Below are 12265 nucleotides of genomic sequence, written 5' to 3'. Positions count from 1 at the left end.
AATTTTCTTATAATTGAATTTTTCTTTACAAGACATTGAGGTAATTAGATATGTGTATGCTTTTCATGCATGTGTTAAGTAAATTTTGTATTGTGTCTATTCAGTCTTCAATGAATTTGAAGCTAATAAGATCCACATGCTTTATGTGTTTGTCCTGCATCTCTATTATGATTTTCATGTTTTTAAGTTTGGGAGGGATTTATTAAAGCACTAATTTTTTTTATACCGACAATGTATCTATTGTCGAGTTTGAATGCATGAGAATTAATCATAATTTGAATTTGATTAATTGTTTCGTACATCTTGCAAAGGAACAAAGCATCCATAATGTCTCTTTGTGATAATGGTTAAGTCCTTATATTATGTATAGCATGCAAATTTTATCTTGCTGCGCATTTATGATTTGATTACCCGACCATATAACAGACATGTTGTTTTAGATTGTCTATTTATAATCTGTACTATTTTTTCTGGCTGATTCTAACCATTTTACACGATTGGTCAAAAGCTCCGACAGGTTTGTCAAATAAAAAAAAAACCAAAAAACAAATTCTTGGCTTTTAATGTCATGTACGAAACATTCATTTTGACGTATTTAATTCATTTTTTTTATATCCTCCTTTTGTTTCTTTGAACTTTTATTACATACTAATCCTTGGAAATGCTACAAGAACGATATTTCAACTTTTGTTTTCACTCGTCTTAATAGGTGGTAAGTGTTCCTTTTCTTAGCAATATCCATTTGATGTATCAAATGCATTAAGATAGTTTTCTACAAAAGAATGGTAAATTTTTGTCGTCTTTTAACTACCCGATATAGAATATGTTACGCCATCAAACTTTAAACAAAAAAAGCATGTATACTAATTACAAAGTTTATTTACTACTAGAAAAATATTAATTATACTCCCTTTTTTGTTAATTGCAATCCATTGCCATTTTCATCATATAGTTTTCATTTATTAGATTATATCATAAACTAAATGGTGAAAATGTGATCAATAAAAGGTGGAATGCGATTAACATTTCCCTTTCCTACCATGTACTTTATATTTTCTTTTTCCTTCTTTTTAAGTGATTGACTGTAATTTCTTTCCTCTAGTTTTCCGCTAGGACTTGTAGGCTTATTTGCGTTGATTTTTTTTTTTCGAGTTACTTTCTGGTGAGAATGGCGTCAAATTCCACATGGAGTTATCAACAAAATAAGTTGTTCGAGAATGCCTTGGCCACCTATTGTGAGGATCCTCCTGAACTGTTTTTCCAAAATGTGGCTAAGGCTGTGGGTGACAAGACTGCGGAAGAAGTGAAAAGGCATTATGAGATTCTTGTGGAAGACATCCAGAAGATTGAATCTGGTCAAATACCTTTGCCCAATTACAATGATGATGTAGATATCAAAGACGAAAAACAAGTCACGGATGAGGAGCAGAGGTAAACAACTATTTAAGAGTGACATTTTGTTTCATATTCCAAAAGAAAGGGAAAACTCTAGCAACAATCACCAAATTTTTAAAGTTTCATTTGGATGGAGAGATTTAGTGAATGATTTAAAATCCTTCCATATAGGTCTTAGTTGTTTGGATTATTTAGGAAGCATTGGGATTCTTATTTTAAAGTTTAAATGTATATAAATAATTGGTGAATTACAAAACCAAATACCTCTCAATTAATATAGAAATTCTACAGGAATTTGAAAGGATTTGAAATCATTTGTCAAATCATTCAATTCAAACATAGTCAAGTCTTTGAATTTCATTTTGCTTAGTGAACTTTACTTTAATCAGGTTTTTTCTCCTTTTGTTTTTTTAACTTTCTCCCTTCCCCTATTCCCCTCACTACCCAAACCTAGCTAGCTAAGTTCGATCCCTAACCAGCCAGGCAAGGGCAAAGGCACCCTGGCCAGTTGCATGTTCACATGTTTACGTCTTAATGTATTTTCTCAGACAAAGTAATGGATGCATTGACATACAAATAGAATTTAAAAGGACAAAATTCTTGAATAGTTTAGTTATGTGACCACTGGTACTCTGTATTGTTGGTAATGCCTGTGCAATTTGTTTCTTTCATTTTGAAAACTGTTATTTTTCCAGGATGAAGGATCTGAAGCTCGAATCTGGCGAGGAATATGGCTCGAAAGTTGCATAAATTTCATTTCTGGATCTGACAGTCTGGCACCTAGTGTTATGCTTTATTTCTGTTTATTTGCTTCCCATTGAATTTATACTCCACTATAATTTTATTAAGTGTTCCTGGTAAATATCATTCGCTGTAGTTTACTCAATTCAAGGGGTAGATGATGATGTTTGAATTTTATAGTTAATCCATCTCTGGATTTTGTGTACTCATCCTATGGCCTAAAGGGAAAGAATAAAGAAATCTTTCATTAAAACGATTGATGTTTGCCAAAACAGAAAGATATAGGCCCTATTTGGGGTTCCGTACTTTTGATGAAAAGGCAGTTTTGGATGCTAAAAATACCTTTGAGACGTTTGGTGAACGTCATTCCATAAGGAGCGAAACTTCTTGGTGTTAAAAGTATTTTTAGTAAAAGCTCAAACTTGGTACTTTAATAATAGCTTCTGTGATTTAAAAAATAAAACATTACATATTTAACCATTTTATCCTTTATTACGATCTAAATAAAGAGATAATATATTTTAAAAAAATTTAAATCACGCATTATTTTAATACAATAAAGAATTGTTGAACTATGTATCTAATCAATATATTTAAAAGTAGTTAAACACTTAATAATAAGTACTTTTATCAAAAACTCCAATGGTAAAGTACTTTTTTATAAATTATTGCAACCCCAAACGAGCCATTATTTCCACAGTTAGTATTACAGACCTGAGTAATGGATTAAAACGGCTAAATTTTGACTCTGGATACCTTAATTAGTCATCTTCTTCTCTCGAGAACGTCACCGTATTATTTTCGTTGTCTTCTTAAATGCAACATAAAACAATTCCTTATGTTGTAGAGCGAGCTTTATAATCCGCTGCTCAACACCAGAATACAGATATATTTCTCTAAAATCTAACTTTCTTTATTGAGCGTTTTGCTCCCACTTTGTTTTCCTAGGTATCGAATTAACGTTATTTCTTCAAACTTTTCAATAAATTTTGACTGGTTGGTAATATATATACCTCTAGATATAGCTGAACTTAGTAACGACTATATAGAGCTACTACTATTAAAATGGATAAAGCAATGATTTAAGTTCTAATAATTCTAGCAAAATTTATGAACGCTACAAAAAAATACGTTGGAGACTACACGATTCAAACTTAGGCCATGAACATTGGAATTCTAGCAATCTGAACCCAGAGATGGCGATATTTCATTTATCAATTGAGATTCATAGATCAAATGCTGTAATCTAATCTTCTCAAACCTTTTCATTCACTAATGTCTTTCTAAGCAAACTTTCCTTTTCCCTTTTTTTTTTTGTTTTGGGTATAATATTTTGTGTTGTGATGTCATTGGTTCAGCTATATCTAGAGGTGGCAAAATGGGTGGGATATGTGAGATTTGCTTAGATTTTAAATGGGATCGAGTAATATGATATTTTAGTCCCAACTTTACCCATATGTGTTTTGGAACTAATTTGAGTGGAAATAGTTTGGGATGAGTTTAGATTGATCCCACGGTTCCCACCCAATACCCAATTCTATTTCTTGTATTCTTTTTTCTTTTAATTCTGTTTTATTTTTTATAGGACTTTGATATTTTTATTTATTAAATTTCTTTTAGTCGTATTGTGAATTTATATTTTCTTGAATTCTTTTTCCCTCAAATTTTCTATGTATATATATTTTAATCTTTGATTTCCAATGTTGCTAAATTTCAGTTAAGGAAAAAAATAAGTCCTATCAAAACTTAAAAGGACTTGTATTTATGAGTATAAAGTAGTATTTGAAACTACGAGCCATCATAAAACTACTAAAATCGAACAAAGTATTTTCTAATAAGATTATAGATTAATGACTTCCATAGTACCCCAAATATTTATTTTGATCAGTATTCTACTACAAAAGGAGTTCAAAACCATTCACAGACCTAAAACATCCCCTAGTAGCCCGTTTTAGGCCCTCTTTCGGCCTAACTGCACAACCATTGAATTTCCGTCTCAAAACAAGAAGTTTCTTTCGACATTTTTCAAAAAGCACTCTAAATTGAGACTGGCAGCAGAATTTTTACAAAAAAAGGGGAAAAAACTAATTTCTAAGGGACAAAAGAGCTTTGGAAACTAGATGGGGAATTTTAAGCATAATTACAAGAAAAAAATTGAAGGACCTAACTGGAAGAATAAAAATGGTTCACTTGAATCATTAAAAGATATACAACAATTGATGGGTAAATTTTTGGTAAAATCTTTGGGCCTTAGTGGGTACCCAATTATTTTCCAAAAATTCCCATCAATTGATGGGTATAGATGGGATTAGTTTAATTTCAAACCCAACCTCCATCCCATCCAAAAGTCTCTTTGAAGGTAGCCCATTGAAATTTGGAACAAATTACCATCTCTAGTATCTAGTTGACACTTTAAGATGAGACTCAAGAGCTTTACTTTTTTTTTTTTGGTCAAAACTCAAGAGCTTTACTTGAGTACACATAACACACCGTTCATGACTTGTATGATTTGGTGTTGGTCAAAACTCCAAATATTTCTCTTGTATAACACGGGAAATTAACCTAAAAGTCTTGGAAAATTCCACAGGTGTAATGACTAGAATGGCAAACAAATTTTCATCGTTTCATCTCATCTGTCTAAAATTCATGAAAATCTTTGCCTTTTTTCTTTTTTTTTTTTGCTGCTACTACAAATAGACTAGAAGGATCCAATGAGTTCAAACTTACTTCAACCTACCAATTGTGATATTCTTTTGTTCTGTTCGGGCACAGTTACTAGTTTACAACCTAGTTGGATTTAGTTATGCTCGAAGATATATTCTGCTTGTGTTGTGAGTAATATGCATCTAATCTGACAAAAAATAATGGAAAAAACCTTTGTATTTCGACGCGGTCATTGGAGTTAGAAAAAATCATCTTTAAGTCATTTGGTCCACAGAATTCTTATGCAGCCAATAAATGTTGGGGTCTTCCTTGTATCCACATTACTCTTGTCCTGCATTGGCATAGAAAAAATCATCTTTAATATCAATTTATGTCATCAGTGCAATATGAATAGTAAGAAAGTACGTGATTACAAACTGGCAAAGCATTTAAACAGCTTTTGGAAACGAGTCAGCCCTGTAATAGAATTGAACAAAAGAGAAGAAAAAAAGAGTGATAAGCCTTCTCCGTTTTCTAGAAGGGCTCGGGCCAAAAAGATAATTTGACGAAGAGTTCCTTCATCCTCTCGTAGAAAAGCCCTCCGGGCCGGGCAAGATTTGTTTCTTCTAACACAAGTATGAATAGGAGATGCCTTCCGAAAGACTACTTGGGGACACGCTTTTCAAGGGCCGCCCCAAGGGGATTTACTTTGAACCTCCTGTAGCGAAGGTGTCCCAGCGCCTTGCTGGGTGGCAGGGCAAGCTCTTAACAGCAGGTGGGCGACTTATACTTATTAAGCATGTTCTAGTTGCAATGCCTCTGCATACCGTGGCCGTTATGGACCCTCCTACGTCGACCCTGAGAACCCTGGAGAAATTGATGGCTCATTTTTTCTGGGGCAATTCGGATGGAGTACCGAGGCGGCACTGGCTCTCATGGACAAACTATGTTACCCAGTCGAGGAAAATGGACTCGGGCTCCGATAGCTGGATGATGTTTGTTTGGCCTTCGGCTGCAAGTTTTGGTGGAAGTTTCGATCCCGGGCGACCCTCTGGTCAGATTTTATGGCTTCCAAATACGTCAAGCAATCAGCACATGCCTCCATCCCGACATTGCGGTAGGCGGACTCACGAATTTGGCGAAGAATGCTTGGGGCACGTGACGTCGTAGAAGCTAACTCCCGTATACTGGTACGAGATGGGTCGTTGTCATTTTGGTATGACAATTGGCTCAGCAATGGCCCTTTGGAGGCATCCTCGACAACCATCCCCTCCCCTCGGGCTCGCATCTCCGATTTCTTCCGTGATGGGGGCTGGAACCTCGAGGCACTCAACCCGCACACTTCCCCTGCCCAGCAGGCAATGATTCGACAGCTCTCTTTGTGCCCCGACATGAAGGATGAATTGGTGTGGTCTCATGTCGCCTCCGGTCACTTCTCCCCCTCGTCTGCCTACGACCTTATCCGACACCGGAAACCGCAAATGGTTTCACGACGCTATATTTGGAACCTATGTATCCCACTGCACATTTCAATATTCATGTAGCAGCTCTTGAACAATGCGATTCCCCTGCCTAATATCCTCCAGAGCTTAGCTTTCAGCATGCCTTCAAAATGCCCCTTCTGCCCTAGCTGCGAGACACTTGACCATTTATTCTCCATGTGCCCTTTGGCTGATGAACTCTGGTCCTTCTTTGAGCGGCTTCTCGATATTCCGCGATCTATGAATGGCAACATTCTAGCTCTCCTGCAGGGCCTATGGTCTTACTCTGCTGCATCGTCCACGAGGGGCTGCCTTTCATAGGTTCTGCCTGCCGTTGTTTGTTGGGAGGTCTGGAAAGCTCGGAACCTCCACTTTTTTGAAGGTATAGTCACCTCGGCTGCTCAACTCCGTCGTCTCATTATGGCGAATGTGCATGCGATTGTGCAGGCCTAGCCCCCGCTAAGCAAGAGTTCGGACGCCGGTCTTCTGGCCACAGGCTTGGTTCCTTTCCTTGCCCCACGAAGGCCCCGCTTGACACAAGCCTTTTGTTGGCAAGCACCCCCGTTCCCACTTACGAAGCTAAACGTGGATGGGTCCTCACTGGGCAACCCCAGGCCCTCCGGGGGAGGGGGTATCCTTCGGGACCATTCAGGGCAAGTGTTAGCGGCTTTTTCTACGTTCTTTGGACATTGCACAAGCTTAGAACCAGAGGCACAGGCTCTGTTAGAAGGCCTTCTAATCTGTCAAGCGCGCGACTCTTCCCAGGTTCGGATAGAAATGGACTCCAAAGTGTTGTTGGATGTGATTCAGGCGAGAGCTAAATGCACGTGGCGTATTGATAATATTGTCTGCCAGATCTGGTCCATCGCCCGGACCGGGCATTTCCATTTTCTTCATGGGCCCTGACAGGTCAACGCAGCGGCAGATGCGCTCGCGCGCCTCGCCAGCACCACTCAAGCCTCCTCCCGCTATCTTGCACACAATCTGCCGCACCCGGTCAAAGGAATAGTTTGTCTCGATAAGGTCCACTACCCATACTTTCGTTCTTCATAGGCGCGATAGCTTTTTATTAGAGCAGGGGGTTGTGAGTCTTGTAAAGGCTTCATAGCCTCATTTTCTGTTTGCCTATGTTTTTCAATAAAAGTTATATTTCAAAAAAAAAAAAAAGCCTTCCCCATTTTCTATTTTTCTTTCTTGACATAACTATTTCTCAAAATTTGGACTTTATTCACCATTTAATTTCACTGTGGCCCCTAGGCTCCTAAATTTCCAAAACCAACCAAGTAACAAATTAAGAAAGTGAATTGACTCGAATTCCAAATCAAATCGTGCATGAATTACTATTAAAACTTCCAGTAAAATCATTAATATGATCCAAATGAGTTAGTAAGTAAGAAAAATCTTATATTGCAGAACCCAAATTCACTCCCAAAATGAATCTTTAAATAGGGAAATTATTTGGAGAAATACCAGCCTTTTTTCTTAATTTGGAAACCATGATCTTCTTGTTGAAAAGACACCCATTTCATGAGCAGAAATCTCTCCCACATTCATCTAAATCCAAGTTAGGTATTTCTTGACTCAAAGAAATTGCCAAATAAGAAGTGGTTTTGTTCAATGGAGTCTTCTAAATGGGAAATGGCTTCTGAAGAAAGTAGGAAATGGTTGTTCATGCTGTTTCAGTTTTGCATGAACTTTTTTGATGCTGTTGGTGATTTCAATAAAAGCTGTCATGATCTAGGGGAGAAGCAATAGAGATCAAGATTTTGGAAAAATATATTGTCCCATGTTACTAGTAAACTCTACACTGGTGTCTTGGAATTTTTTGTACTAGTGCTTAATGCACATCTAATGTGTGCGCAATTAAAAAATGCATAATATTTATGGTCATATATTTTAAATAAAATTTTTATTACTAAAGCAAATTTTAATAATTTAAATATTTTTCATAAAATAATTTTATATTGGTAGTTATAATGTTAAGGGGTAGTTATGTTAAAAACATATACATAAATAGTTAAAAATAAAAATAGTCATGAGTAGTTTTAGATAGTTAAAGTAAAAGTAGTTATTATAAGTGCGAAATTCAAAAAGTGACGATAAATGTTAACCCCAGTATTAATTCCAAATTCCTTTCTCACGCTTTATATATAGTATAGATATTGGACAGGGTGTGGTAGAAATCCCACTAGTTGCGATGAGTGTTGCCTTTCAAGGCGAAGGATATTTTTAGCCACTTTTTCGGTATTGAAAACCTACTGGGATCTTTGAATGTGACAGACCTTATTCTTTGGTTGCTTTGAAGCAAAATCCAAATAGAAAATCATGTTTGGTTTTGAAAGATCTTAATCATGAGACCAATGTCAAAGAGCAACCCAACCTTTTTTTTTTTTGGCTAACCTCGCACACGAGGGGGGGCGCCACTCCAAAATTTATTCAAAGGACACACTACATACAGCAGTTGGTCTGAACGTTTGCCAGTAAGGCTAAGCCAAACGTACATAAGGCACCTGCATCTTATCTAGGCGGGCTAGCCCCTGTATATGGTCCGGAAGTGTGGAAGCACCAAAACTTTGGCAGACACCTGTGGAGCTTGCTAGATTTGCAAGTGCGTCGGCAACCCCGTTTGCCTCTCGATAAACATGAGTGAAGGTGACCTGGTGGCCCAGCGCTAAGGTTTGGATGCGTGAGATAGTCTTCCATAGCGTCCAAGGTATTCTTCCATTGCCATTCACCATAGCCAACAGAACCTGAGAGTCCATTTCAACCTGTAGAAAGTGGAAATCTGTGGAGAGTAGCATACCCTCCAGTAATGCCGAGGCTTCCGCTTCCATATTTGTCCTTGATCCCAAAAAGGATGAGAAACAGCGTAGGACATTACCCCCCGAGTCACGAAGCACCCCTCCAGCACCAGAGGAGCCTGGATTCCCTAGAGATGAGCCATCAACATTCAGTTTGACATACCCGTCCGGTGGTTTTTTCCAAACGACCCAGCGCGGGGGCATCCGCTCGCGTGATGTCAGTCGAAGTAACAAGCCCGAGTGGACCAGCTCCCCGTCATCCCGCGTCACTTGAGCGAAAGGCCAGACCTGGGACACGTGATGCAGCAATGTTTGAATATTCCAGCAAACCTGCGATGATGTTAAAATAACTGTAAGGATCGAAGACAACCTAAGAGGGGGGGTGAATTAGGTTTTCTAAAACCAGCTTAGATATAGGTCACCCTTTTTTTAAAGCCTGCCCTCCTTTTCTTGAAGACCACTCAATGGATCAGATTACACGAAAGCACAGTTGTTTGTGAGATGAAGAGATGAACAGTTTATATAGAAAAGCTATAAACGAAAGTAAAGAGACAAACCAGGCTTCCAGCTCAACTTGAGTTTGAACAATACTTTTTATAACAAGCTACTTCAAGTTGAACAAACTTGCAACCAATATTTGTGTACAGTGGAAGGATCACTTCCTTCTTGCCCCAAACCACAACTTGGTCAAGCAAGGAAGTTTTACAAACACTCTGATAACCCTCACAAAGCTACACTATTGAAGAAGCTATGTCACACTTGAAAAGCTACAAGAAAATTGCACAAGCTGAGAATACAAATAATCCCTTTTTGAGTATTCAACCACTTGAATCACTCACTATTTGATGTAGACTAGATGTGCAAAGTCGTTTTGAGGAGGTTGACTTTGTTCTTTTTATAGGAGACCAGAAAATTCTTCAATTAATGCTGTCAACGGGTAGAAGGCATTTGAAGAGTCAACTAGCCGTTGGTGCTGTCGGACGTCCGATAGTCAGATTTTATGCGTCCGAGCGAGATCAGTGAGTTCGAGAGATTTTCTTGACCCACTTAGGACGTCCGATCCCTTCTCGCCATGCGTCCGAGGGTAAGGTGCAGACTTGGAGGTTCCTCTTTAATTCCTTCGGACGGCCGAAACATCCAAGGTGTTGCGTCCGAAGTGTAGCAATGTTTGTCGGACGTCCGATGCTCAGGTGTTAAGCGTCCGATTGTGATCAGTAATTGTAGAAGCCCTGTCTTGCCTTCTTCGGACGTCCGAGTCTGAGTTCTTCATTCGTCCGAAGATACTCAATGGATGTCGGACGTCCGATACTTTCTTTTTGTGCGTCCGACATCTTCCTCAGTACTTTTCACCTTTTTTGATCTTCTTTTTGCTCTAAGACCTCAGACCTGTTAAGTGCCATTTCTGAAAGGAGTCTCTTCAAAGGTTATTAGTAACATCCGTTTGTTTTGTTAATCATCAAAAGATATGAATTGAGATAAACAATAACCCCCTCATAAACCGCCATGTTCCTAGCCTTCCAAAGTCCCCAACAGATTAGCGACGGCAACACCCTGCACAGCTTTCCCCGTGCAGAGCCTGGAGGGTGCAAAGCCACCAATGCTGTAGCCGGCAGAGAATGTCCGTCATAGGTGCATTGGGAACCCAACCTTAATGCACAACAATGTAGGCGGGCAGTTGCCACTATCCAAAGTGATCTTAAAAACCAAAGTATTTTATTCACTGATCGATTTCTTTTCTTGATAAATACACAAGGGAGTAAATCCTATTGTAGCATAACCTTGGTGACATCCAGTAAAATTGGGATTGATAGTTCTACTTTCTTATATGATCACAAGAATGAACAGAGTCTATCACGGTGTATCGATTTAGAGGAGTTTGACATGTGTTTACTTTTCATTTATTTCTTCCATCTGAACTTTGCTCTTTCAGTTTAAAGGAAAATTTTCTCTAAATTTCGATAATCCTCCTTGGAAATGTGGTTGCTGATTCACGTATCAATCAGCACTTAAATTTGTTTATTCAATCTTAAAATATTCAATCAAGAAATATGTTTATTCTATGTCACTGTTGTAAGGACCGGCAAATTTTTTAAAACATTTTATGTAATTATCTATTTATTTGAATATTTAATCATTTATTTAAATTATCCATTTTTATCACTTTAAATCATCTACAATAGCATACCATTTGCTTTTATCAACTTAAGCATGAAAATTTCTTTAAAAGTGTTTCGCGTGACACATATGTTTTATTTTTGCAAAAAGGTGAAATAAGCTGTTTAAGTGGTGAACTGGTGTAATGAACTGGGACTTGTGTTCGTGAGTGTTAGTTGTGTTATTTAATTTTATTATTTATGCATGAATTTTTCTTAAATGGTGCTTTTATCGCTTATGCGTCGAAAGTTTTTCGAAAGTCGCACCGGCACGACTAATTAGAGATTTGGAGAATTAATTTTAGACTAGTAAGAATGAGGAATTGTAGTGCTAGAGGAACTACTTTGGAGGATTAGTATTTAAGTGTAGCAAATCATAAGGAATTGGTAGTACATGTCAATATGACCCCACTAGTCAAAGTTGACTCTCCCACCTAACAAAAAAGCTATCTTTCTTCTTACCTTTTCACCACAAATCAAACACTCCAACTCCCTCACTTTCTCTCTCTTGGCCGAAAATTGGGAGCTCAAAAGGGGGATGAAAAACTTTCGTTTGTTGCTCTTGATCTTGCTTAAAAATCAACATCCAACCCTCAAGACCTTTGGATACTGCTCTAGCTAGAGGAAAGTTGCTACCTTGTGGTGGTTTTGGTGGAGTGTTGGTGAAAAATCTTGCCTTCAACTAGGGTTCAAGAAACCTTCAAGAGGTGACAAACTTTATTCGCTTTGATCTTTAATTTTTCAAAGATTAGTAATGGTTAGTGTTTGTTGCTTGGATTTGGAAACCCTAACCAAAACCTAAGCTAGAGGACTTGAGGAAATTCCTTTGTTTCTTGCTTTATATCCTAGGTAGTGGCCTTGTGGTGAACTTTTAGGTAGAGGACTTGAGGATTCTTGCTTGTTTGATTGTATTCTTGTGGATTATAGCTTGGTTGTTGGCTTGAAAGCTGGAAAGAAACTTGAAGGTGAAGGGGAAGGGGCTGCCGAAATTTTGCTGAGTTATTTTCTTGATTTAATTTTGAAATTTGTTGCTCAAATGGTTGTAAAAATG

The 12265-nt window shown here is 37.9% G+C and overlaps 1 protein-coding gene across 1 annotated transcript; it reads left to right on the top strand.

Annotated features, from left to right (window-relative positions):
• The first annotated feature begins 1168 nt into the window (after positions 1 to 1168).
• Positions 1169 to 2145, top strand: LOC113782424 (protein RADIALIS-like 3). Its single transcript, XM_027328317.1, has 2 exons — positions 1169 to 1431; positions 2091 to 2145. Exons 1-2 carry the CDS (start codon positions 1169 to 1171, stop codon positions 2143 to 2145), a joined length of 318 nt encoding a protein of 105 aa, XP_027184118.1.
• The last annotated feature ends 10120 nt before the right edge of the window (positions 2146 to 12265 follow it).

This window comes from Coffea eugenioides, chromosome 9 (assembly GCF_003713205.1).
Source record: "Coffea eugenioides isolate CCC68of chromosome 9, Ceug_1.0, whole genome shotgun sequence".
NCBI lineage: Eukaryota > Viridiplantae > Streptophyta > Magnoliopsida > Gentianales > Rubiaceae > Coffea > Coffea eugenioides.
The sequence above is the reverse complement of the archived record's forward strand: the minus strand, read 5'-3'. Positions and strand labels throughout refer to the sequence as shown.